We start from the raw sequence: 26,341 nt of genomic DNA, 5'->3' as shown, positions 1-26,341 counted from the left end.
ATGAGCGAATCAAAGGACCACCTCATTCTAGCCACTTCCCTACCGCCACGGACTATGATTTAAGCGGTAACACCTTTAGTCTGAAACCTGAAAGAAAATTCTACAAGCGAAGTCTTGACCAAAACCACCCGGGAGTGGCTGCTCCGTGCTAGCGCAGGCAGCGAGTAGATTCCGGATTCCAAATAACCGTAGTGCGGGCACTGTGCACTCTTTCCGCGACAAGAAGACTCCAGTTCGTCGCCAAAACTTTTGGGCGGTAGCTTGTCTGCGCGCCCACGCTCCCAGCTTCCGGAAAGGCGCGCCGGCGCCACGGGGGAAAAAGGGACACCCCTCAATAGTTTGCGCCAGCAGTTAAAATTAAGTCGTGGCCTCCCATAAGCCACCAACCTGCGCCCTCGAAAAGGCGACCCAGCCAGGCTCCCGCCTCCGCAGCCGCCTAGGCGCACGTGAAATCCCTAGCGGAGCAAAAGCGAAGAGGCGGGAGTTCGCGGACACGAACTTAGACCTGGGAAAGGAAGCGGTTCCAGGGCGCACGCGCATTGCGAGGGGATTGGGCGGAGCCTGCCTCCCGGAGGAGTTGCAAAGGAAAGGAGAGCGCGTGGCGCTCCGGAACTCGCGCACGCGCCGTAGTCTCACTCGGCCTGTGCGCGCGCGCGGCCGGCGCTGCATCTTTTCTTCAAGCCCGCCCCCCTCTTCCACTTCAGCCAGAGTAGGCGACGAGCGAAAGCAGGGAAGTGTGGGGCGAGGTGGGCGGGGCGTCGCACGCGAGCGCGGTCTGCAAAAGAAGGGAGGAGGAGGGAGAGATCCAAGACAACGTTACCCCGTCAACACCCAATCGAGAGCAAGCCTGACCCCGCCCCCTCACCTCATGTTATTGGCTGAGAGGCCTCAGATGGGCGGGGTTGGCCGTGGGGTTGGGGAGGGCAGGGGGCGGGGAGGAGGAGGAAGGCGCTGGCGGGCAGTGATGGCGGCGGGTGATGGGGACGTGAAGCTAGGCACCCTGGGGAGTGGCAGTGAGAGCAGCAGCGACGGCAGCAGCGAGAGCCCAGGCGGCGCGGGAGCGGCAGCAGAAGGGGGCGGCTGGGCAGCAGCGGCATTGGCGCTTTTGACGGGGGGCGGGGAGATGCTGCTGAACGTGGCGCTGGTGGCGCTGGTGCTGCTGGGGGCCTACCGGCTGTGGGTGCGCTGGGGGCGGCGGGGTTTGGGCGCCGGGGCCGGAGCCGGCGAGGAGAGTCCCGCTGCCTCTCTGCCTCGTATGAAGAAGCGGGACTTCAGCTTGGAGCAGCTGCGCCAGTACGACGGGTCCCGCACCCCGCGCATCCTGCTCGCGGTCAATGGGAAAGTCTTCGACGTGACCAAAGGCAGCAAGTTCTACGGCCCGGGTGAGGAGGAGTTGGAAGGGGAGGGGGAAGACCTCCTGTAGCTCAAGTGCGACCCTCTTCCGATGGTGGGTGCCCCTAGGCACTGGGTTGGTTTGCCCAGCTTTCTCGATGTCTGAACCCCTGCGCCCTGGCTGCTGCACCTGGGACGGCCGGCCCCACACACAACCCCAGCAGCGGGCACTTACAGCTTTCCACCCTCCGAAGTCTGTGTTTCAGTGTTGCTAGCTCTCAGCTTTCATCTTTCTCTCATCCCTCCACGAAGCCTTTTCTTGTGCTGAATTTTTCAAAATACTTTTAGTTGTCGCCTGTCAAGCTGGCCCATAACCTTTCCTGAGCTTTCTGATTCCTGGGATAGGTGGGGGCAGGAGGGAGGAGAGATGTCTAAAGTACGGACCTGAAGTTGTACGCCAGGTAATTCACAGCTTTCCTTTCTTTACTCTTTTTAGCCACTGATCTCCCTTTTCCCTCTGCCATTCCCCATAAGGCCACGTTTAGGTACACGTAGTTACAAGTTCCTACCGTTTAGCTTGTGAAGTCTGGGCATATAAGAAACATCTCAGATTCTTTTTCTTTAAACCAGTTTTAGTATGGAGCCACTTTCCAAGATTAACCATGTATGTAGGATGTAGACAGACCAGAATGTAGATCTTAATAAAGACTGGCAAAGATATTCTCCCTGAGTTTTGGAGGTGGAGCTCAGATACCCCAGCAGGCGGGCCTGTCTGGTTTTTCTTTTCTTTTCTTTTTTCTTTTCTTTTCTTTTCTTTTCTTTTCTTTTCTTTTCTGATCGTAGGAAGGCAAGCATTCAAATACATGTTGATAATGACTTACTGTGTTTTCACTGAGCAGAAAAAACTTAAAAAAGCTATAAATCCACACCCCAGTGCAAGGTTTCTGCAAGTTAAAGGTTTTTAAAACTTGGCTTTCAGAGAACCGTGTATGTAGGGTCACTGGGTTAGAAACCCTTCTTTCTTCCATGTAGTTACAGCGTACATTTCAGATTATGCTAATAAACTTCAGTTCAGACTCATGGAACCTGTTGGTATACGATAAAATTGAGCAACATTGTACATCCTGGTTATGTAGTAATTAATTCTAAGCTTAAAAAAAAGTGACTACAATAAAAAATAAATAATAAAATTAGGGACCTAGAGTGACCTGTTATTCGAAAGAGTACATTCAAGCCTTAAAGTTAAGGGGGTTGGCAAGTCTAAAAACAAGTTGGTTTCCTTCTTGATTTAATCTGTTAGTACAGGAGATTTATTGGTACTTGTAAATATATACTTTTGGTTTTAGTGTTTGATGGCTGGAATATATTTTAAAGTGCTTTGGTTAAGTGAAATAGGAATAAGAAATTGGAGATTTTATGTGTTAAACTATTTAATTGCTCAGTTGCTTGTATTTTTGTGTGTACATCTACATTGAATTTAATTAAGTCATAGGTATCATAAAATATTTGCTTCTGGTTATGTAAATATGAAAAACAGTTGTCTACCTACTTAACTCAGCTAAAACAGTTAATATTTTTTCCTAAGAATATGAGGGACAAGAAAATAGAGCCAAAGTAAAGTAACTAAACGGACAGACCAAATTAAATAGTTAATTTTTTTTTAAATCAAGTATTTACACAATATTTTGTACCTGAAGTTTTTTCTTATTAATATTAAAAAGTGTATGCAGTGATTAGAAATTGTGTACAGTTTTAGGTTTTTAATGTAGAGCTTACCCAACTAAAAGACCTGCTTTTGTAGCCCCTATCTAAACTGACAACGAAACAAACAAAGTGTCAGTGCAAAGAAGCATATTAGTCCTCACACATTATGCTTTGCCACTATCTGCAAATAGCTAGGAAAGGTTATCCTGGACATAGTTTAGCAGCCTCCAGTGGCAAATGTTCTGCAACAGAAATTAAAAATTAAGAGTCATAGATATAACGTAGATAGCCTTTGTGCAGCTTGAGCATTAAGGGGCTTCCTAGATAACACGGAGAAATCACTTTTAGGTTGGCTTCCACCAACTCCCAGGTCCTGATGAACAGCCTAAGAGTAATTAGTTATTTTATTCTAAGTATTTATTGTTCAACCTAGTAGAGATGTTTGGAACGTTGTATTATGGAAAGGAACCTTGAAAGTAGACAGATCACCTATGGGCTTGAAATATGTTGACATTTCACATTAACAGATGTAGCACTTTTTCTAAAAGTCTTGAAGCCAAATTTCAGATAAAGTTTATTTTGGGTTTTAATTTTTATTTTCATCTTCAGTCGTCTGAGCACTTTGAAGCAATTTTAGCCTGACAGTCTTAGGGCTAAGGAGCCAGAAAACCTCATTTCTTTGCCTAGCCAATATCTACTCCCATTTCACAATAATAGTTTTAGAGTTAAAGATTTTTTATTTTGTGAGGTTTTTCTATGTTGAAAAATTCTTAGTCATTTTTAAAGTTCAAGTTCTTAAAAAATTATTGACAATTTAGTGGAGTAAACACATGTTGGCAAACAACTGGCATTAACTACATTTGTCAGCATTAAATTTAGTAACAGTTCAGGCACTTGGCCAGCATGTGAGGAAAGTGGTCAGGTAAGAAACAATGCATATGGGAGGAGAAAGAAAGTAAGATTTGTTAAGCACCTACTACATCAGATCCATTAATTTGTCATCTCCATGTTACTTCAGTGAGGTTAGTAAGTATTCTTGCCCTCAGATGGGGAGTCTGAGGTGCAGATGGGGAGTCTGAGGTACAGACATGGCATTCAAATCCAGGTACATTTGACCACAAAGCCTATCTATACTAGTTCAGGTAAACTACATAATGGGATAAACTTGCAGAGAATCTTACTGTTGTTTTGATACCCTCTCCAGGGTCCCATAAGGATCTAAAGCCTCAAAGAAACACACTTTCATGGCTGTATGTTTTGCTGTCCAATATGGTAGCCACAAGCCACATATGGCTTTTTAATTTTAAGTTAATTAAAATTAAGTATAATTAAAATTGAGTTCCTCCATCTCACTGGCCACATTTCCATTACTCAGTAGCCACATGGCTACCATATTAGTGCACTTTATAGAGAATTTCCATCTTACCAAAGAGTTCTTTTCAACAGCATTGATTCTAGAGGTCAAGGGAGGAGGAGGAGGAGGAAACTCCATTTATTGAGCTTATTATCTCATTTAATTTTCAAACAGCCCTAGGAGATAAGTAATGTTCCCATTTTACAAATGTGGAAACTGAAACTCAAGGAGGTTTTACTCAAAATCACCTACTTAGTGGCAAAGCTAGAAATCAAACAGTATAATTGACTTCACATGCCATCCCATCCCATTGTATCACAACAAAATATAATTTCACACATTTCTAGAGTCATAATAGAGTAGGAAGACTAAATAATAATAATTCTAAATAACTTGATTAATATTACTACAGTGAAATTCTACCAAAATAGTGTTTTTGTTTATTCTTTAGAATGGCAAACAATTATACAGTTGTATAATTTGTATAATAGTTTATTCTGCATTTCTGAAATTTAAATATATGGCTTTCCCCTTATTCCGTATAGCATTTTCTTTGACACAGACCAAAGCTGTATTTTCTCCAACTTCCCTTTAAATTCCACTGGAAAAGAAAAAGTCATATATAAAAGAAGTACCCCCATGAAAGGGGCACATGTACCTTTCAAGTGATTTTCCTCCTTTTTTAAATTTTATCTTCAGTATGTTAACTTTTATTTATAGTTTGCAAAATTACAGTTGAAGCAAGAGTTGCAGCATATTGACTAGGCTCAACCTGACCTCTTCCTTCGTGGATATCCTATTCACACTATCAGCTATCATCCCAGCTACTTGCTTTGAAGCCAGCTGGGTCTGTTTGGACTAATGGCCATACACATCCATTACCTTTCAGTAAAATAAAAGAATCAGCTAAGTTGTCTAATGAATTTTGATACTCTGCTCAAATTTATACTAGTTATTTCTATAATACCTACTCTGAGTTCAGCATCATGCCCTTATTTTTAATCTTTGAGGGAATTGTATTTATGTTAAATACTAACATTAAGTATAAAAGGATAGCTGAAAGCCCAATGAAACCAGAATATGTTATTCATGCTGGAAGAAAATAGATTTAGTAACATCTAGAGTTAGCCATTCATTTTCTTTTAATAATTCTTTCAACAATCTACGACATAGACCACCCCTCCCCTCTGTACGCATGACAGACATCACTAAATAACTTCTCTACCCTTCGAACCTGCATCATCTCAAGATAGCTAAGATAGGATTTCATCTCCATATTAAATACTGAAAAGGAATTGCCTGTATTTCATTACAGTGTTGCTTAAATAAGATGTTGTGAAAAGTGAGTTAACTGAGTTTTCAAAACAGTTGAGTTCCTACCTGTGTGGAAATTTAGGAAAACAGACAATAAACTAGCATTCAGTATATAACTATAATTTATAGTTAAATATTTTATGAAAGAAATGAATAGGATATGTAATAGAGGGTAAAAAAAAAGACTTTATTTAGAATAGGTGGTTAAGAAAGATGTTTTATTTATATTAGTTTATCAAGAAAAGGGGGTTGATATTTAAGCAAAAACCTAAAGGAGTCAGCCATACAAAGATTGGGTGTGAGAATGTTTTGATGCCATCTAGCACTAGATCTAGAACTGATCATATCACAATCAGCAGAGAAAGAAACATCCTTAACCTTTACTGATTTTGAGATTTGACTTCAGCCTTTGTTTGGTTAGTATTACCTCAGTGTTTCTTTTTCCACCAGTCTGGTATGTTTTATTATTCCTCTGTAGATAAAACATATAACCACATTTTTTTTCATTGACTAATATCAACACTGTCTTTAAGCAGCTTAATTAGTTTGTATGTTTTATCATTACTGATATATTTAGATTTCTATCATCTTATTTAGTAATTTATCTTTGGCATATGTTTCATTGCCTCCTTTTATCCACTTTTTTTCCTTCGCAGATTGAATTTTTTAATTCTTCCACTCTTTCTCCCTACTTATTTGGATATATTCTATTAACGATTCTTTTGGTGATTTCCTTAAAGTTTTTGCTATAGACACTATCCTTCTGAAGAACATAGGACTATTGGCCAAACATTTCTCTGTGAATTAAAAAAACTCTAAGATACTTTACTGCTATTTGAGAGAATATTTATTTAATAAATATACAAAAGTACCATGCATACAAATGTGGATGGTGTCTCTTGAGATTCTGTAGTATATAGCCATATGTTGTGGCCCTGGTTTAGAAGGCTTTCACTCTATATGGGGTGCCTGGGTGGCTCAGTCGGTTGAGCATCTGACTTCACCTCAGTTTGTAATCTCACAGTTCCCGAGTTCGAGCCCCACATTGGGCTCTCTGCTGTCAGTGCAGAGCTCACTTGGAATCCTGTGTTCCTCCCTCTCTCTACCCCTTATCTGCTTGTGCATGTGTGCACACTCTCTCTCTTTGTCTCTCTCTCTCAAAAGTAATAAAAACAAAATCATTTAGAAAACTTTCACTCTAGTCCCTCCCTCATCCTATTTTCTATATTATTCCTATTAGACTTATAGTTCTGTATTTTTTCAAACTCCTCCCCCAAATTTATTAAAGTATTACCTGTTTTTTATTGTCAGCCCTCATTTAAATTTACCAGCATAGTTACCATTTTCTTTATTCACTGTCATTTCTTGCATCTCATTACTTTGTTCAAGGTTCAGCTCTCATTTTAGTGAGGTATGTCCTATAGTTTTTTCATTGGTAGAAAAAAAGTTCTGGGGCACCTGGGTGGCTCAGTCGGTTAAGCATCTGACTTCAGCTCAGGTCATGATCTCATGGTTCATGGTTCAAGCCCCATGTCAGGCTCTGTGCTGACAGCTCAGAGCCTGGAGCCTGCTTCGGATTCTGTGTCTTCCTCTCTCTCTGCCCCTCCCCTGCTCAAGCTCTGTCTCTCTCAAAAATAAATAAGTAAACATTAAAAAAAAAAATTCTGTCTCTATATGCCCTTGTTCAGGAATAAAGTATAGGTTTAGTATATAAAATTGTACATTGACCTTTACCTCAGATCTTCAATAATATTATGCCACTGTCTTCTATTTCTCTTTAAGTGCTTTGGGTAAATTGCATTCCTTTGATTAATCCGTTTTCCCATTTGTCTTTGGAGTGCCGCTCTTTTACTAGGATTTGTCAAGGTGGGGATTTGATTTTTTTTTTTTTTAACATGTGCCACACTCTACTAAAATTTGAGGATGTGTGTCATCCATTTATTTTAGAAAATTTGAACTCATTATCTTCAATTATTGCCTCCCCCATTCTCTTTATTCATTCCTCTGGAACTCTTAGTAGGTACACATTAGTTTTTCGTTCTGTCGTTCATGTCTTTTAATCTTTCTTTATGTTCCATCTCTTAATTGCTTAAGAATTTTAGACAAACATACTATAGTTCTTTAATTTGTTTGTATTATTCTGGGGATGCCAGTTCTTGTATCTGCTGTATGTGCTCACTCCTCCATGGTGGTTTGTTTCTTCATGTAGTTTATAATTTTTACTGCAAAAACTTGTCTGTAGCAATTACTGTCTTTTTGTTTCTTGGGGTATTTTTTCTATCTTGTTCCTTAAGCCAACTGTATTTTTTGTTTGGTAATACATAGTTAAAATAGAAGAATTTACAGGGTATTAACAAACATATAAGTTGTTTCCAATCTTTTGTTAATACCTAGTGCTCCTGTAAATATTGATGTACATGTCCTTTTACACACATGAGTAAACTTATGAAGTAAATTCCTAGGGGGAGCCGGGGTGGCTCAGTTGGTTAAGCATCTGACTTCAGCCTAGGTCATGATCTCGTGGATCATAAGTTCAAGACCTGTATCAGGCTCTGTGCTGACAGGTCAGAGCCTGGAACCTGCTTCACATTCTGTGTCTCCCTCTGTCTTTGCCCCTCCTCCACTCATACTCTGTCTCTCAAAAATAAATAAACATTAAAAAAAATTACTTAAAAAAGGAAAATTCTAGAAGTAAAATGACTGAGGCTTAGGTTACAGGATATTTTTTATTTGGGTACTTTATTTCCGAATTGCCCTCCAGAGAAATTGGACCAATTTACACTTCATGGAAATGCCTATTTCTCACTCCTTTGCCAAAAAATGCAATATCAAACTTCCTGGTCTTTGTCAATCTGAGAAGTTAGAATGGTATCTCAATATTGTTTTAATTTACATTTCTCTTTTTTAGTGAGGTTGGCTGCCTTTAGAATTTTGAGTCATTTATGTTTCCTTTCCTACAAATTATGTGTTCATATATTCTTTGCTACAGTTTTTCAATCATGGTATTGGTCTTTTCCTAGAGATTTTAGGTGTTTTTTAAAAGGTGAATCAAAAGTGAATCAATCTTAGCTGCAAACATTTTTCCTAGTTTATTTGTCTTTATACTTTATGGTGTTTTTTCTAAGCCACAGAAATTTTTGGTTTTATGTATTCAAATTTATCTTCTTTCTATGGCTGCTGAGTTTCTTTATCATAAGTTAAAGGTTTTTTGCACTAAAAAGGTTATTTTTTTAAATACGTAGTTTTTTAAAGTACTTCTATGGTTCGGGTTTTTTAGTTCCATTTGGAATTTGTTTTAAGATGTGAAATAAGGATTTTTTTCTTTTTTACAGAAAGCTATGCAGTTATCCCAACACTATTTATAGAATATTTTTCCCCAACACTTGCAGTATTACCTTTACTGTTCACTAAATTCCAATAGCTAATTAAGTCCTATTTTTAATATAATAATTATATAATAATATGGGGCACCTAGGTGGCTCAGTCAGTTAAGTGTCCAAGTTCAGCTCAGGTCATGATCTTGCAGGCCCCACATCGGGCTCTGTGCTGATGGTCAGAGCCTGGGTCCTGCCTGCTTCAGATTCTGTGTCTCCCTCTCTCTGCCCCTCCTCCACTCGTGCTCTGGCTCTATCTCAAAAATAAATAAACTTTAAAAAAAATTATATAATAATATAATCATTTAAGATGCTATTTTTTCACCTTAGACTTCTCATCCTATGAAGGCTGTGTTAAACTCAGTCTCCATTCCAACATCTGGCATAGGCCTGAAGTTTAATTTTTCAGTCTTCCCTGTCCCCACCCTAAGCTATAAGCGAGGGCCAAGGCCACTGAGCTCAACCCACAGTATTGTTGACAGCCTTCTAGTTTGAATTTCAGAAGCAAGATTGAGTTAAGGAAAGTATTTTACCTGCCTAAAATGGGAGGAGGCCAAACTAGATTCTTTCCCCATTTTATACCAATGCCTTTAAGATTTGCCCAATGTTAAATGTTGGTGAAGCCTCTAGAACCCAGTTATCTTGGCTTCTTGAGAGGTATTCTTTCATTTTCACCACACTACCTTCTCTCTAAAAGTCTTGGGACTTCCTAAATATAAGTATAAAAAATTAATATTTATTACTTGGATTTCTTTCAGTCACTTTTACATATTGCTTCATTTGTTCCTAGGCCCGTTGTAATCTTATTTGGAATACATTACTCAATACAACTATAATTAGGTTTGTTTTTTTTTAAGTTGCTTTAGTAATCACAAAAGACTATTGTCAAAACAGGCCAGAAAACTAGGCTGTTTATAAACTTTAATGAATTAAAGTTTGTCCCTGAGACTATGGTTGTTATACTATGGAAATAACTGAAATATTCATTGTAGAATTTTCTCCTCTTCATAAATACTAATGTAGCTATGTAGTCATTCTAAGAATCACAAAGTTATGTTACATACTTTAGATATTTAGTTCTTCCTGGAATTTTCTGTTCATTGCATTATTCTTTAAAACATTTTCTTACAGTGGCCATATGTTTTTCCTTTTTCAAAAAAATGTTACCCGTTCTACCTGATCATATTAAAGTAAGCAGTTTCAGGATTCACTAACTAGTAGATTTATTGAATTTTGAACTTGAAAAATCTGTGCCACAGTTATGTTAACTCTTAAAGAGTATTAATGAAATCTGAATTCTAGTATAATGTCATTTTGATGTATTTAACATTATCTTTAAAAGAAGAGTTATTTGGGGGCACCTGAGTGGCTCAGTTGGTTAAGCATCTGACTTCAGCTCAGGTCATGATCTCACGGTTTCTTGTTTCAAACCCCACGTCGGGCTCTGTGCTGACAGCTCAGAGCCTGGAGCCTGCTTCAGATTCTGTGTGTCCTCTCTCTGTCCCTCCCCAGCTCACACCCTGTCTCTCAAAAATAAAATAAACATTATAAAATATTTTTTTTAATAAAAGATTTATTTTTAAAATGATGTCCTAGAATATTTGTTACATAAGTACATTTAAGAGAAACTGCCTTGGTTGAATTGCTGTTCATTTTTGGTAGCAAGAATTTTCTTCAAATTAAACATCCACTTTTTTTTTTTTTTTTAACATTTATTCATTTTAGAGAGACAGAGCGAGAGCAGGGGAGGGAAGGGCAGAGAGAGAGGGAGACAGAAAATCCAAAGCAGGCTCCAGGCTCTGAGCTGTCAGCACAGAGCCCAATGTGGGGCTCAAACTTATGAGCTGTGAGATAATGACCTTAGCCGAAGTTGGATGCTTGACTGACTGAGCCTCCCAGGCATCCCTGCAAATCCACTTTTATATCAGCATTATATTGTAGTCTATGATAAAGCAACAGAATATAACTCCCTTAGTTATTACTGAGATGTTAATGTAAAAATGAACCCTTAATAGTCAAAATAACATTAGTTTATATAAGCTGGCCTTTATTATTTTTTTTTTATAAATTATACCTAAAGGCTTAATACCATTAAAATTTGTTTTCCTTGGGTAACTCTATGTTATTTTAGTGTAATAGGTAGCCAAGTATGGTTATCAAAATATTGGAATCAGTAACTTTTATGTTTGTTGTGTAAAGGGGTAGTGGAATGGCAGGTATTTCTGGCTTCTCAGATAATGCTTCTGGTTGTATTATAAATGCAGAGAAATGTACTTTAGTTAGACCTCATATCCTCCTTTCTCTGAGCAATGCATCCAATTCCAATTCTAGTTTTTAATGTTATGTTCTTTATGATCTTACAGGAAAAACTAAACTAGTCTAAAAAGACCTTTTCATAAGTTAAATGCTTCCTGAGGGAAGAAGACCGCTTAATATAGTTTAGAGAGTGAAGAAGTATGTTAATCACTGAATCATTCTTTTCTGTTCAAGAGTTAATAAAACATCATTTTGCCTAGAAATAGTCTTGATTTATTAACTGTTGATTCAAGTTCGCTCTTACTAAGTCGACATCTAAAATCAAAAAAAGAACGTGTTTTATGAAGTTTTGTTTTTACATTAATTTAGCATTGAGGTCTCCTTAGAAAAGTTGGCAGAGAATTTTATAAGAGAATGCATTGGTATATATTAATATACTCAGAGATGGAAGATTTTTTGTTTTTATAATGATCATCTTTTATAATTCAGATAAGTTTTATGGTTTATACTCTTAAGTACTTTGAAGTAGATTGACTTTTGCAGGCCAGGAAGATAAATATTACAACAAAATGATAAGAAAAGGTGTTGATGTATATAGCTTTCTTGTTAATTCTCTTTTCTTTTGATTTAATAGGTGTTCTAAAATATCTATTCCCCTGAAATTTTGTAATTAATGGAAATGCTCCAATTTTCAGGTGTCACTCCACCTTTGGGTTTGTGGATCCTCTGTGTGTTTTCTGAAGGTGGACTATATTTGGAGTAGTTAGAAAAGCAGATGGGGCACTTGGGTGTCTGAGTCGGTTAAGCTTCCTACTTTGGCTCACGGTTCGGGAGTTCGAGCCCTGTGTCAGGCTCTATGCTGACAGCTAGTTCAGAGCTTGGAGCCTTTCTTCAGATTCTGTGTCTTCCTCTCTCTCTGTCCCTCCCCTGCTTGTGCTGTTTCTCTTTCTTTCTCTCTCAAAAATAAATAAAACATTAAAAAAAATTTTTAAAAGATAAGTGGAAATAGTACTTCCTAAGTCTGCTGGTAATTTTAAGCAAGTCACTGAATGCCTCTGCTTCTGTTCATCTGCCAAGTGAGGAGGGCAAAAATTGTTCCTTTTACTTTGCAAGACTATGAGAGTAAAGTCACGTGCTAGAAAATTCTTTAAATGGTTGACTATCATTTTACATTTGTAGTTCTTTACAGCCTTGATCAGCTTTACTTTTTCTTTTGTGTGTGACTCGTCGCTGTTTTAAGTTTGTCAGCATTAAGGGGATATATAATGTTTATAGATTACTTTGTCATCATTGTCGTTCCTCAAGAAAAAAAAATCACACTGGTTCTATCTATCTGTCTATCTATCGCCTCCATCTCCAGAGAAGCAGCTAGTGCCACAAAGCATGTGGAGTTATGCAAAAAAAATAAATAAACCCACACAACTGCTTTAAGATGAGGGCTACTTTTCTTTTCCCTAGGGACTATTCTTGCTTAATTTTATTTTTTATGTTTGTTTATTTAAAAAGAATTTTTTTAACATTTATTTATTTTTTGAGAGACAGAGAGTGTGAATAGGGGAGGGGCAGACAGACAGGGGGCGTCACAGATTCCAAAGCAGGCTCCAGGCTCTGAGCTGTCAGCACAGAGTCCGACATGAGGCTCAAACTCAGGAACCATGAGGTCATGACCTTAACTGAAGTCAGACACTTAACCAATTGAGCCAACTCAGGTGCCCCTAATGTCTACTTATTTTTGAGAGAGAGAGGCAGAGTGCGAGCGAGGGTGAGGCAGAGAGAAAGGGAGACAGAATCTGAAGCTCCAGTCTCGGAGCTGTCAGCATAGAGCCCGACTCAGGGCTCAAACTCACAAACCCTGAGATCATGACCTGAGCCAAAGTCGGACACTTAACCGACTGAGCCACCCAGGCTCCCCTGTTCTTGCTTAATTTTAAAAGTTCACATTGCTCTAAAATAAATAATTCCAGGGGCGCCTGGGTGGCTCAGTCGGTTAGGCGTCCGACTTCGGGCTCAGGCCTTGATCTTGTAGTCCTTGAGTTTGAGCCCGCGTCGGGCTCTGTGCTGACTGCTCAGAGCCTGGAGCCTGTTTCAGATTCTGTGTCTCCCTCTCCCTCTGACCCTCCCCCGTTCATGCTCTGTCTCTCTCTGTCTCAAAAATAAATAAATGTTAAAAAAAAATTTTTTTTAAAGAAATAATTCCAATTTAAGGAAATTTGGATTTTACTGTGTAAATAGAAATAATATTGAATTTCTTTCTCTTAAATGGTTAATACCCTTTTCAATGACAAGTGAAATAGTGGGCAATAATTTGAAGGTTATTAATGTTGACCCATTGTAAAAAGTGTTTCATTTTCTTATATAGAACACAAATTTAAAAGTATAAATTGGTAGTCTAAGTGTATGCTAATAGGAAAATGATTAAATTTTAGGTATATCCATTCAGTAAGAAAATATATAACAATTAAATGGTAATTGTGAATGTCACCTAATATTAAGTAGCAATATGGAGAATACTTAGGAACAGGAAAATAGAATAAGAAAGTGCTTTACTGGAAGGATTATCTTAATTTTCATGTTAATGTATCTGTACCTATTGCGAATGCCACTTCTGGTTCCGTGCCATGAACTTTTCAGAGTATGTTTCTTATACTCAGTGAACTTTATAGTGCAACACTTTCTATAATTCAAATTAATTTTCATAAGTTTTTAGATTTTTGTCTATTTAAGTAGATTTTTGAATTCTCTCAAATGTACAGATACTTTCTGACACATAATCTTCAATTTCCTAAATGCTTTCAAATATGAATATGGGTATAATCATTACTCTGTTTATTTAAAAAGCAAGAAATTTCCAGGTTTTTCTTCTAGTTTACTTCTCATTAGAAAAGATTTTGTTTTGTTAACTGAACAGTAAGCTCTCTAACTGACCACTCTGTTGCTCATAATAGTTAAGCTAGTAATTCTAGTTTTAAAATTATTTTCTCTAAATTACCTTTGTCATGTATGGATAACTATAGCCTCAGGAAAGAAAATTTTTTTCTATTGTAAAATTAGGAATTTTAAAAATCTTATTTATTAGCACTTGATTTTTAAAAAAAATATTTAAGTAACCTCTACACCTAACATGGGGCTCAAAGTCACATATTCTTATGGCTGAGCCAGCCAGGTACCACCTATTAGCATTTAAATTTTTACTTAATTTAATTTAGTTTACTGATTTTATTTTAGAGAGCATGAGTGGGGGAGAGGGGCAGAGGGGAGAGAGAGAGATTTTTATTATAAAAAGAATTTTTTAACGAATATATAACCAAAATCAGAAAAAGACCCATTAAGTTCAGAGAACAAACTAATGGTTGACATAGGGGAGGGGGTTGAGGAGATTGCCAAAATTCGTAAAGTGGGGTGACAGATACAGGCTTCCAGTTATGGAATGAATTCATCACAGGGATGAAAGGTACATCACAGGGAATATAGTCAGTAGTATTGTAGCAGTGTCATATGGCGACAGATGGTAGCTGTACTTGTGGTGAGCACAGCATAATATATAGACTTGTCAAATCACTGTGCTATACACCTGAAACTAATATAATATTGTGTGTCAACTGTACTTCAATTAAAATAATAATAATTTTTTAAATAGCCAGACTACCAGTTACATGAAGTAAAATTTTTTCCTCCATTCCCCAGAAAAGGTTGCCACTGTTAAGTGTTTGGTCTGTATTCTAACTGGTGTTTTTCATGCATATACAAACACATGTAGAATGTGCATACATGTGTATTCTTTTTTTAATTCAAAGGAAATCATGCTATATATATACATATACACACACACACATACTCTTCTGAATTGCTGTTTTTAGTTACTCTATCATGGACTTCTGTGTGTGTCTGTACATATAGAGATATCTCCTTCTTTTTGATAGTTATGTACTATTATTCCATTAAATTAATGTACTGTAATTTAACCAATTTCTTGATATGGAAAATTAGGTTGTTTTGGTTTTGTTTATTTGTTTTAAATAACAAGAGTCTTTTTTGTCATAAATTTGAGCGGAGATTTTACTTACTATAAATGAATCTGTTTAAAGTAAAGGATCAAAATCTAGTTAATCCTTATTTGGAATTGCAGCTAATATTTTGGAAGAAACTTTCGTTTCTACTTTATGCCAGGCACTGTGCTAGGCACTGAGGATACTGAGATGAGTAATACAATTGCCACTCTCAAGCACAGACTTTGGGAATGGCTCACTGCTGTCAGCATATAAATCATGCCATTCCTTTCTAGGGAAGTGGTTCTTAATTCCCTGGACAAAATGCTAATCATTTTATGTCAGTCAGAGGAACTGTTCCTATAGCCATGTCTCCTGTTTCCCAAGAGCCTTGACAAATGACAACCATTGTTTAATGACTTTTCATAGTTTATATAGGTAATTGTGAATATATTCTGGTAGTCTGGTGATATTTATTTTGAAAATGGGCCATATTTCTGGTAAAACATTCAGCAAAGATATGTTGAACATCTACGTGTGTTGTGCACTGAGCTAGTCACTGGAGGTGCAAAGATGGTACAGTCTCTGCTCATACAACCTACTTTGGATTAGAGGAAGAAAATGTTTTAGATCCACAATTCACTTGGGTCTTTACCAAGTACTTATCTAGTGGATATTCTGTTTTATTTTTAGATGCCACAATTAATTAACAGAAATCAATAAAGCATTATATCCCCTCAAACAAACCAGTTTCCAAACCTAATTGCTTAAGTTTCCTCTTCTCCCTAATACCTTGTAGTCTTCAACTTTGAATACAAGTTTTGAGGTATCTGAAATTTAAGTTTTAAATTTTCAGTGAAAAACTTTATTTTGTTCTAAAGGTAGATCTCCAAGAAGTTTCTTCTCATTGTCTAGTATCTATCTGTGCATGTTTTGAAGTTAAGGCTGTGTACCAAATATGAGTCATTATGAGGTTTCTTTTATTTGACCTTTTCCTTTGAGACATTCTAAAATATTGTTAAGGTTGGGGCGCCTAGGTGGCTCAGTTGGTTAAGTGCCCGACTGCGGCTCAGATCATGATCTCACAGTTCGTGAGTTTGAGCCCTGCAACAGGCTCTCTGCTGTCAGCTCAGAGCCTGCTTCAGATCCTCTGTCTCCCTCTCTCTCTGGCCCTACCTAGCTCTCCCTCTCTCTGGCCCTACCCAGCTCATGCTTTCTCTCTCTCTCTCTCTCAAAAATAAACAAACATTAAAAAAATAATAATAATAAACAAAATATTGTTAAGATGATGTCAATAATTTCTTTTTTTCCCCCAGCTGGTCCATATGGAATATTTGCTGGTAGGGATGCCTCCAGAGGACTGGCGACATTTTGCCTAGATAAAGATGCACTTAAAGATGAATATGATGATCTCTCAGACTTGAATGCTGTACAAATGGAGAGTGTTCGAGAATGGGAAATGCAGTTTAAAGGTACCTTCATTTTCTTGGGTTCTTTGGAAATATTAAATTTATGGCCAAAGAAAGTATATACTACTTCACTTCTTTAAGAAACCTAAGGATATATTTTCACCACCATCATTATTTGATGATAAAAATAGCAAAATTTGAAAATGGTTGTTACATATTAGTTAAAAATCCATTTTTAAAAATTGACTTGTTACCAACTGTAAGTCTAACAAATTGTGACACCTTTAGTCTTATAAGGCTTTTTAAGTAAGACATAGTATTTTTAAATATAGGCTTCTATTTAAAACTGAATTCATTATGAATATTGATACTATAATTTATTCTAAAATGATTTTACTGATCTTACTCTCAAAACTATAAAGAAAAAACGTCATTCCCCTTTCTTATACCCTCATGGCATCAGTTAATACCTCTTGACAGCTGTGACACTCCAGACAGCTATTTATGTGACCTATACATCCCTTGGAAACAGTTCTGGCTTCTTGGCATTTGAACTGGTTCTACTGTATGAGGTAGTCCTCCTGTCTTCTCCTTCTGGTTTGTCAGTTAATTCACTTAACCTAGTTCAAATTCCTGACCAAAAATTGACTAAATATGTATCACCTTGGACATTATAGTGTTCTAAATTAAGTACTGGTAACCTAAAACAAGGAATATTAACAGAGATGTAAGAAGAGAGTTTGCTAGGAGAAAGAATAATGGTATGACTGGGGCCACACACTGAGTTCTCAAAGAACACAGGATAATGAGTAACAAATGACTTTGCATCTCATTTGGTTTATTTTCTTGGAGACTACTAGCAGATGTCCCATTTTCTCCCAAGAATATTTTCTAGTTGTATCTACTTAGCATGATCTCTAAGTGATTCTGATGAAATGTCCTTGGCTAAGAGCTGGTAGAATGGAACACTTTTCCTGGTAAAGCACAGTCCCCAAGCTTTGTAAATTCCCTAATCCTGTTTTCTTTTGTTCAAGCCTTACATGAATACAAAGGGCAGCCAAGGTGAGCAATAGGATCAATTTAGCTTATTCGATATAATTTTAAAAGAGGTGAACACCTTCCCTGCTGTGTAATGGAATACTAAAACAAATTTGATCACTACTGATTTTCTTTTGGTGTATTTTTCAGAAAAATATGATTATGTAGGCAGACTCCTAAAACCAGGAGAAGAACCATCAGAATATACAGATGAAGAAGATACCAAGGATCACAATAAACAGGATTGAACTTTGTAAACAACCAAAGTCAGGGGCCTTCAGAACTGCAATTCTTACTCCCTTTCACAGAATGTCCAGCGTCTTTGGGTTTGGTTCACCTGCTGCAAAAAACATTCAACAGATTGTATACAAGCTAAATGAGTCTCACTTTGAAGATTTGAATACTAGACATTATTTATGCTGCCAACCTCATTTGTTGCAGTTGTTTGTAATGTCTGGTGGGGCTTCATCATCCTGAAAAGGAGGAAACAGGGACTTTTTTAAAGAGCAAGAAAGTCACAAGGTTACTATTCCCTCTCTCCCTCCTTCCCTCCCTCCCTCCTATTTTTTTTTTTTTTTAAATCAAAGACAACCAGATATGTATTTGCTACTTAAGTGTACAAATCTCCTCAAAAACAGCAAGAGATTCATGTGATGTGTTTTTGTTATAGCTCTGAGGGAGGAGACCTAGGCAGGAGAGGTTGGGGGTGCACATCAATTTGAGTAGTTTAGATTATTGAAACATTAAAATGTGAATTCTCAAACTTTTCTTTTTGGGTTTTGTCAGGAAAAAGGAAAAAACCCTTCTAAGAAATCTTTGGAAATTAGGAGAAGGGATTTCAAGTGGATCTAAGTCAAAGTTAATTCCCAATAGCAAGATCATTTGAAACTAGTTTTTATCCCTTCCCTTCCCCTAGATCAAATCAATATTAATTGTGCCTTATTTCACTTACATAGACTTGAATTATTTTTAGGGAAAGCCCCTATGTGAATTCAGAAGTCATTACAAGCAGCATTGAGACTGAAGTTGGAATATTCTGTTGACTGCAAAACCTTGATGTCATTCTGTGTACATAGAATGTAAAAGGAATATTCAGTGTTACTGCCACATATGTTAATATACACAAACTTAATTAGCATTGTAATGGCCAAATGCATTCCCTCATGCTTTTTCTCTTTTAAAAAAAAATCGAAAATCAAATCAACAACTTTGTCCCCCAACAGCTGCCTAATTTTAGGAGTCTGACCCTCACATCTCATTGGTGTGGGTGCATGGGGCTGTGGTATGGATGTTGTATGGGTGCGTCTGAATGTGTGTGAGAGCGCCTTGGAAAGGACTCTGCAGATACTGTAAATACCAGTACCATTTTAATAAAGCATGTACAATAAACCAAAATAAGCTTGAGTTGGACTTTATATATAAACTGTAAGCCCAGTGCATTATGATATGGTAGTCAGGATTATGCATTTGATTCAAGATAAGGAAAAGTCTTGGAAATGAAAAGCAGGCACTGGTTAACCAACTTGTACACATTGTACCACATTCACTGTAACTTTAGGAAGAAATTCCACTTTGTGGAACATTCTCGAGATCTGAGATTATTCAGGTAAGAATTGATATATAAAAATGTACATATTTTGACTTTATATTTTGATGCTGGCTATACTAGAAGTAATAGCACCCGGGTGATAGTTACTGAACACAAAATAATAAAGGGTATTACACTGATAAGTACTGAATTCTTCTATTCATTTGAAAAAGCCCTTATGAAAAGCCCTGCATATTCTGCATATGTCAGTTACTTGATTTCATTGAGACTATTTAGGTTCTTGGTTACACCAAAAACTTAACAAGTGGCCCATTAAAGTCACCAAGTTAAAGAAGAGGTTTATTCTACTTTATGAATATAACATATGCAGAAGCCGTCAAAGAAAGGGGAAATTTAAATTGCAATAATAAGTTAAAGTATGAAAAATACTGCATTCTATTATATTCAGTCTTGGGATGTTTTATAGAAAATAATGATCTTCAGCCAAATCTTTGCTGAAGACTGGTTGTAAAGACTGAAGAATATTGGTAAATGCTTTGTGTGTTTTTTATGTAAAATATTTTATAAAATTTGCTAACATACATGTCCTCTGTAGTAAACATATAAATATATATATATGTGTGTGTGTGTATGTATATATACATACACACACACACACACATACACACATATAAGTTTGAGCCTGAAGTTCAGAAATAAATCTGCACTTGTGAATAGAGAAACCCTAAATATCCATGCAGTAAAAATGATGCAGTCTGTTAAGAAAATTGAGTAATTTGTGTTTTGGACTTGAAATAAACTTATATAGACAATTCCTCAATTTCAGTTGAGTGTTTCTCATTCTCAGGTAGTTTGCTGGGTAGTCTTAAGAGTAAGGAGATAGAAGCTGTGGTGGTATTTTTGCTGCTGTTTTCCCCTTAGACTCTATTTCCCTAACTTTGCTGATTATTAGAACCACTTGAAGTACTTAAAATACACATCAGACCAAACCTACTACACACTGAGCCATAATTGAAAGAAAATGGGTCTCAGACTCTTGCTTTGTTTTGTTTTTAATTTTATTTTAGAGAGTGAGGGAGCATGAGCAGGGGAGAAGGACAGAAGAAATGAGAGAGAGAATCTCAAACAGGCTCCATGCTCAGCGCAGAGCCTGACTCAGGGCTTGATCCCGTGACCCCATGATCATGACCTGAGCCAAAACCAGGAGTCACGCTCAATGGACTGAGCCACCCAGGCACCCCTCAGACTTCACTCGTAAGAACTCCATGGTAATTCTTGTGGTCAGGCACATCTGAGAAACACCACACTAATCATTTCAAGTTACATTGTCCATCTTTGACATCCACTTGAAATGAACTTACTCTTCAATAATTTTAGTCTTGATTTCCTGTATTCGGTTTCATATTCCCTAAAGTTTCTCAGTTACATATCAGGAGATTCCACATGAAAATCTAATGTGATTTTTTTAAAACATTGTTTTTATTCAGATTTTTATCTTCTGATAGTATCTCAAAGTTGGCATGTTTCTCAAAATCTATACTGTGTGTACTAGTCAGTTTCTCTCCATTAGGAAACGAACCTATTCAGACAACAGATAAGTTTTTAAACCTTGACTGTGAGGGGTGCCTGTGTGGCTCAGTTGGTTACACGTCCAACTTTGGGTCGGGTAATGATCTTGCAGTTCACAAGTTGGAGCTCCGCATTGGGATCTGTACTGACAGCTCAGAGCCTGGAGCCTGCTTCGGATTCTGTGTCTCCCTCTCTCTACCCTTCCCCTGCTCACACTCTTATCTCTCAAAAATAAAACATTAAAAAAAAAAAATCTTGACATTAGTGAAGTCTACGTCATGTTTTCCTGACAATAATTCTACCTGCCTTTTTTGAAATCTGCAGACTCCAACACTTACACCGACCTCTACCTATAATCTGAAAGCTGAAGTTAGTATATTGAACCAGTACTGGAGAAAATTGTTCTCTAGAAAACTTGAATCAGACTCTCCTTACCCACGTATTCCATTTACTTCTGTTAGTAATTGGGAAGTGCAGCCAATTGCTAAAAATGTATGCCGTTGGCATGTTAACACAGTGTATTACCTTACAGAGTTTTTTATGAACCAGAATAAGCTGGTAATAATAAAGTTTATAAATTGCTTTGAGCATAATAAAAATGACTCATTGCATATTATAGTGATGGTTCTTTTGCTCTAGTGAGTTAAATGTAGCAAATGCTCAAAGATAGCTTTTGAGTATGTGTGTTCCATTAAGGTCAGCCCTCAATTTGGTAGATTCTAATAACAGATTATGATCTATTTGTTGTAGGAAGAAAGTTCAAATGAACACCACCCAATTTTTCTTTACTGTTTTTAGGCAAGACTCATCATTCCCAGGCAATGTCAGAAAAGGCTGTATCTTCTTACCACACTCCTGTGAGTCAGACTTTGAGGAGACCCTGGGCTAGATTTCAGCTTCGCATTTTTTCTACCATCACTAGTGACTGAGAGAACATTTGGACTGCCTGTGATTTCTCCAAGAGAGCAGTTGAGGGCGCCTCGGTGGCGCAGTCGGTTAAGCGTCCGACTTCAGCCAGGTCACGATCTCGCGGTCCGGGAGTTCGAGCCCCGCGTCAGGCTCTGGGCTGATGGCTCAGAGCCTGGAGCCTGTTTCCCTCTGTGTCTCCCTCTCTCTCTCTGCCCCTCCCCCGTTCATGCTCTGTCTCTCTCTGTCCCAAAAATAAATAAACGTTGAAAAAAAAAAAATTAAAAAAAAAAAAAGAGAGCAGTTGACATGCTGTGAACACTCTGGTTTATTCTCGAGATTTTTCCATCACTGTATCTGCATAGGACCCAACTAAATAAACCAAATCATGAAGTTTGGTGTAAGAAGACTGGTAAATATTTGCATACTTATTTTTAAAAGCATGATCTTAATGGCTACATAGTATCATTTCCAAATACAAATTTTAGTGGCAGGATATTCCATATAGTGTGGTGCCAATCTGGTTAAAGAAAATAGCAAAGTTTGGAAGCTAACAGAATTTTAAAACTAAGCTATGCTTTTGCCTGGTCATAAAAGTAATATATGCTCAGTATAGAAAAGGATTAAGAAAATAACCAAAAATCAAGAATTAAGTAAAGTTAACTTTCCTGCATCTCTCCAGTCCCTTTCTATATATAGGATCATAGTCTATTCAAGTCTTCTGACTAGAGATACCATGCAGTCATGCTGGACACCTCTACCTAGAACCTCAAAATGAATGCATCATACCCCCTGCCCCAAACTTACTTTTACTCTTAGCTTCTCTGTCACTGCTATACTCTCCTAATTTATCTTCCATCCTCCCTTGTTCTCATCAAACTCATAGTCCCTGTTGGCAATTTAAAATGTAAACTTGACCTCACTTGAGGCCTTCAGTGGCTCCCTATTTTCTAAAGAATCAAGGCTTATGTCCTCTTCATCAATTCCCACAGCACTATTACATAAAACAACTTGTATCTTCCAGAATATGCCCCTAGCTACTTACCCACTCCATTCTTCAGTCTGAATTATACTGTCCTCCATACCTTCCCAAATTAACTGCCCTCCTGGATAATTTGTTCAGTCTTAGAGACTCAGGCTCAGTCTCAACTCAGTGCCCCCAGAGTGAATTAGGGAGCCCCCCCCATTCCATGACTCCATAATATCACAGGTACATTTGTATCACTGATTTACCATTGTGTTGCAATCATCTGTCTCCCCTAATAAACCAGGAACCAGAACATACTCCTATTTTAGGCCACAATTTCCCCAAACTTATTAGTACAGTGCTGGACACATAGTATTTGTTCAAAATGTTTTTTTCTTAAATTTGTAAAACTAGAGGGTTGACTAATACCAGAAATTTTAAAATGGGGGCTCAAAGGAAACATTTTAGAGACCTGGAAGAGAGCCTAGGAACTGCATCAGAGCAGCACCTCTTCTTAGTTTTGCTTATTGGGCTTGCAAGTAAGAATTTGAAGTCCTTGTGCTACAGAAAAAAATGTTGGGAAACCACTGGACCAGATGATCTCCAGAACTCTTTCACTTTATGAATACAGTTCAAGGGCAGAGCTATGCAATCTTAAAAGTATCTGGCAATACTTACTCTAGGACTGTAAACTACAGATTTATCTTCATGGCACAAGTGGATGAAGGTGCAAGCACCACAGTACGACCCTGACGTAAGTGCCTATCTAATCAACATTGTTTTGCAGCAGCTATAGCTTATAGGCTTCGTCAAAGGGGTGACCAAAAGAAAAAGGAGAGAAAAGGAGAGGACTTCCATTTTTTTTACCCTATAACTAAAACCATTCATCAACTCTTTTGAAATCCCACCCAGGGAAGTCCTTTGCTCCCTCCACTGTGGACCCCCCTGACCCCACCTCTCTTCCTACCATTCCCATTACAGAAGTACTCATTGTAGTTGCTGGCCTATTCCAGTGGTAATTTAGAAAAAGGCGAGTTAAATTGATCTTGCCAAAGACAAATTGCAATGTAATAAAAATATAATGAAAATAGTCCAACCTGCTGCACTTGCCTAGGAAGAAATACCTTATTTTTAGAGAAAGACCTTTGTCCTTAAAACCTTTGCTAACAGTGAGAACGGAGACAAATGCAAGATAAGATAGGAACAAATCACCTTTCTTATATAAGAAATGCAGGAGCAAGCATTTTAATTCCTTCTCTATTTAGGCTGTGTCTGTAGTGGAAGGAGTTTAGGCCTTGAAGGAGTTCTGCTTTCTGGTGACCTTGAACAAGTTTCTGAACTTCTCTGAGCCTAATTTTCCTCAATTGTGAAAGGAACCAATAATACCTCGCAGGTGAAAAATAAGATAAAGGCCACCACCAACTCTATGACATGTACTATATTCCCTTCTTCTACTTTGCAGTCATAGAAAGACATTTTAAGTATCTTTAGGTGGTATATAATTTTATTTAAAGTAAAAATCTGAATAACCCTTTGTTAATTAAACCTATAGTCCTAAATCTGAAAAATGTTTACTAGTTTTCCCACAATTCATCTATTAGTAACAAAGTATTACATTTAGTAACAGAGCATCAATGCAATACTAAAGTTCAATAGGGGCACCTGGGTAACTGTCAGTTGAGTGTCCAACTCTTGATTTCAGCTCAGATCATGATCCCAGGGTCTTAGGATTGAGTCCCACGTCGAGCTCTGTGCTGACAGCTCAGAGCCTGGAACCTGCTTCAGATTCTGTGTGTGTCTCTCTCTGCCCCTCCTCTGCTTGCTCTCTCTCTCCCTCTCTCTCTTTCAAAAATAAACATGAAAAAAAATTTTTTTAACAAAAGAATTTAAACTCGTGGACTGGAGGTGATCCTGAAATTATTTGCATGACTTTATTAGATGAGATGTCAGAGACAGAACTGAGTGATTATATTAACATGAAAACACCTCTCATTATTGACCACCTTCACTGAAGAACAATAAGCACTTTGCGCATAAGTTAACTATCTTTAACTAGGAACAAAATTGAAAATGCTATACTACAATGAGTTCACCAATGTATTTGCTGTATAGCTTCACAGATTTGTGTGAATTTTTTAGTTAACCTTATCTCAACTGCCATGAAATAATTCAGAATCATCTCACAACTCAACTTGGGTTAAGCAAAAATGGTGATTAGAACGGCTTAAATGTATTGCAAATGTACTATTCAAAGATTTTCTCCAAATGACTGAGTCTCTTAAAGTAAATTCAAACTTCCAGACATCCTAAATGAAAAAAATCACTAGACTCACATTCTCTCTAACATATATATTCTTGAGCAGTCAGAATTCAGTTCAAATTGGAACTTACTCATAATGGTTAACTATGTTGTCAACTTGGCTAGTCTATGGGGTCTGGTTGTCTGGTCAAACACTAGTGTAGATGATGCTGTGAAAGTATTTATGTGATTAACATTTGCAATTGGTTGACTTTAAGTAAAAACAGATTACTCTTATAATATGGATGGCTCTCATCCAGTCAATTGAAGACCGTAACAGCAAAAACAGGTTTCCAAAACAAGAAGCAATTCTGCCTCCAAACTGCAACAGAGAAACCCTTCCAGAGTTTTCCATGTGCTAACCTGCCCTGTAGATATTGGATTCAAGACTAACATCCACTCTTACCTGAATTTCCAGCCTGTCAGCCCTACAGATTTCAGAATTGCCAGCCCCCACAGTTGTTTGAGACAATTCCTTAAAATAAATTATTCTTTCATTATCTATCTACCTATCTCCTATCGAGAGAGAAATCTCTATATTAGCCTAATACACTACAATTTCCCAATTATTAGTACATATGAAACTTAAAATTTTTCAATTTTGTGACAAATCCTCCCCCTTAACTTGATTCAGTACCTAATACTTGATCTGATATGGTCATGTGGGCTTTAGTTTCTGAACTTGAAAAACATTTTAGCCATGAAATGTAATACTTTTACCAATATTCCTTCCATTGTTCCAGATAAAATCTGACATAACTTTTCATCTAATCTCTGAAATAAGATTTCATCAGAAGTCATGAGACAGAACAAGAGGAAAGATGAACACAATTAATTCTTCTCTCGATATCAAAATCAATGTGAAATTTAGGAAAAGAGCATAATCTAGCAATTTTATTCAAAATCACTTATATTGACTCTAAGTTTGATTTTTTTAATATTTAAAAAATTATCTGGAAATAAATTTATTATTTTTTTTCAACGTTTATTTATTTTTGGGACAGAGAGAGACAGAGCATGAACGGGGGAGGGGCAGAGAGAGAGGGAGACACAGAATCGGAAACAGGCTCCAGGCTCTGGGCCATCAGCCCAGAGCCCGACGCGGGGCTCGAACTCACGGACCGCGAGATCGTGACCTGGCTAAAGTCGGACGCTTAACCGACTGCGCCACCCAGGCGCCCCTGGAAATAAATTTAACAGGGGGTGCCTGCCTGGCTCAATTGTAGAGCATGTGACTCTTGATCTAGAGGTCATGAGTTCAAGCCCCATGTTGAGTGGAGAGAT

At 37.6% G+C, this 26,341-nt stretch overlaps 1 protein-coding gene across 1 annotated transcript; it reads left to right on the top strand.

The window, feature by feature from the left end:
- Nucleotides 1-957: 957 nt before the first annotated feature.
- On the top strand, nt 958-19,162 carry PGRMC2 (progesterone receptor membrane component 2). The gene is made up of 3 exons (XM_047091740.1): nt 958-1,382; nt 16,637-16,792; nt 17,918-19,162. Exons 1-3 carry the CDS (start codon nt 965-967, stop codon nt 18,013-18,015), a joined length of 672 nt encoding a protein of 223 aa, XP_046947696.1. The 5' UTR covers nt 958-964; the 3' UTR covers nt 18,016-19,162.
- Nucleotides 19,163-26,341: the final 7,179 nt, after the last annotated feature.

The sequence above is a fragment of the Lynx rufus genome, unplaced genomic scaffold (genome assembly GCF_022079265.1).
Source record: "Lynx rufus isolate CCGP_SWC_20201006 ecotype Redwood Valley unplaced genomic scaffold, mLynRuf1.p SCAF_3, whole genome shotgun sequence".
In the NCBI taxonomy this organism is placed as follows: Eukaryota; Metazoa; Chordata; class Mammalia; order Carnivora; family Felidae; genus Lynx; species Lynx rufus.
The sequence above is the reverse complement of the archived record's forward strand: the minus strand, read 5'-3'. Positions and strand labels throughout refer to the sequence as shown.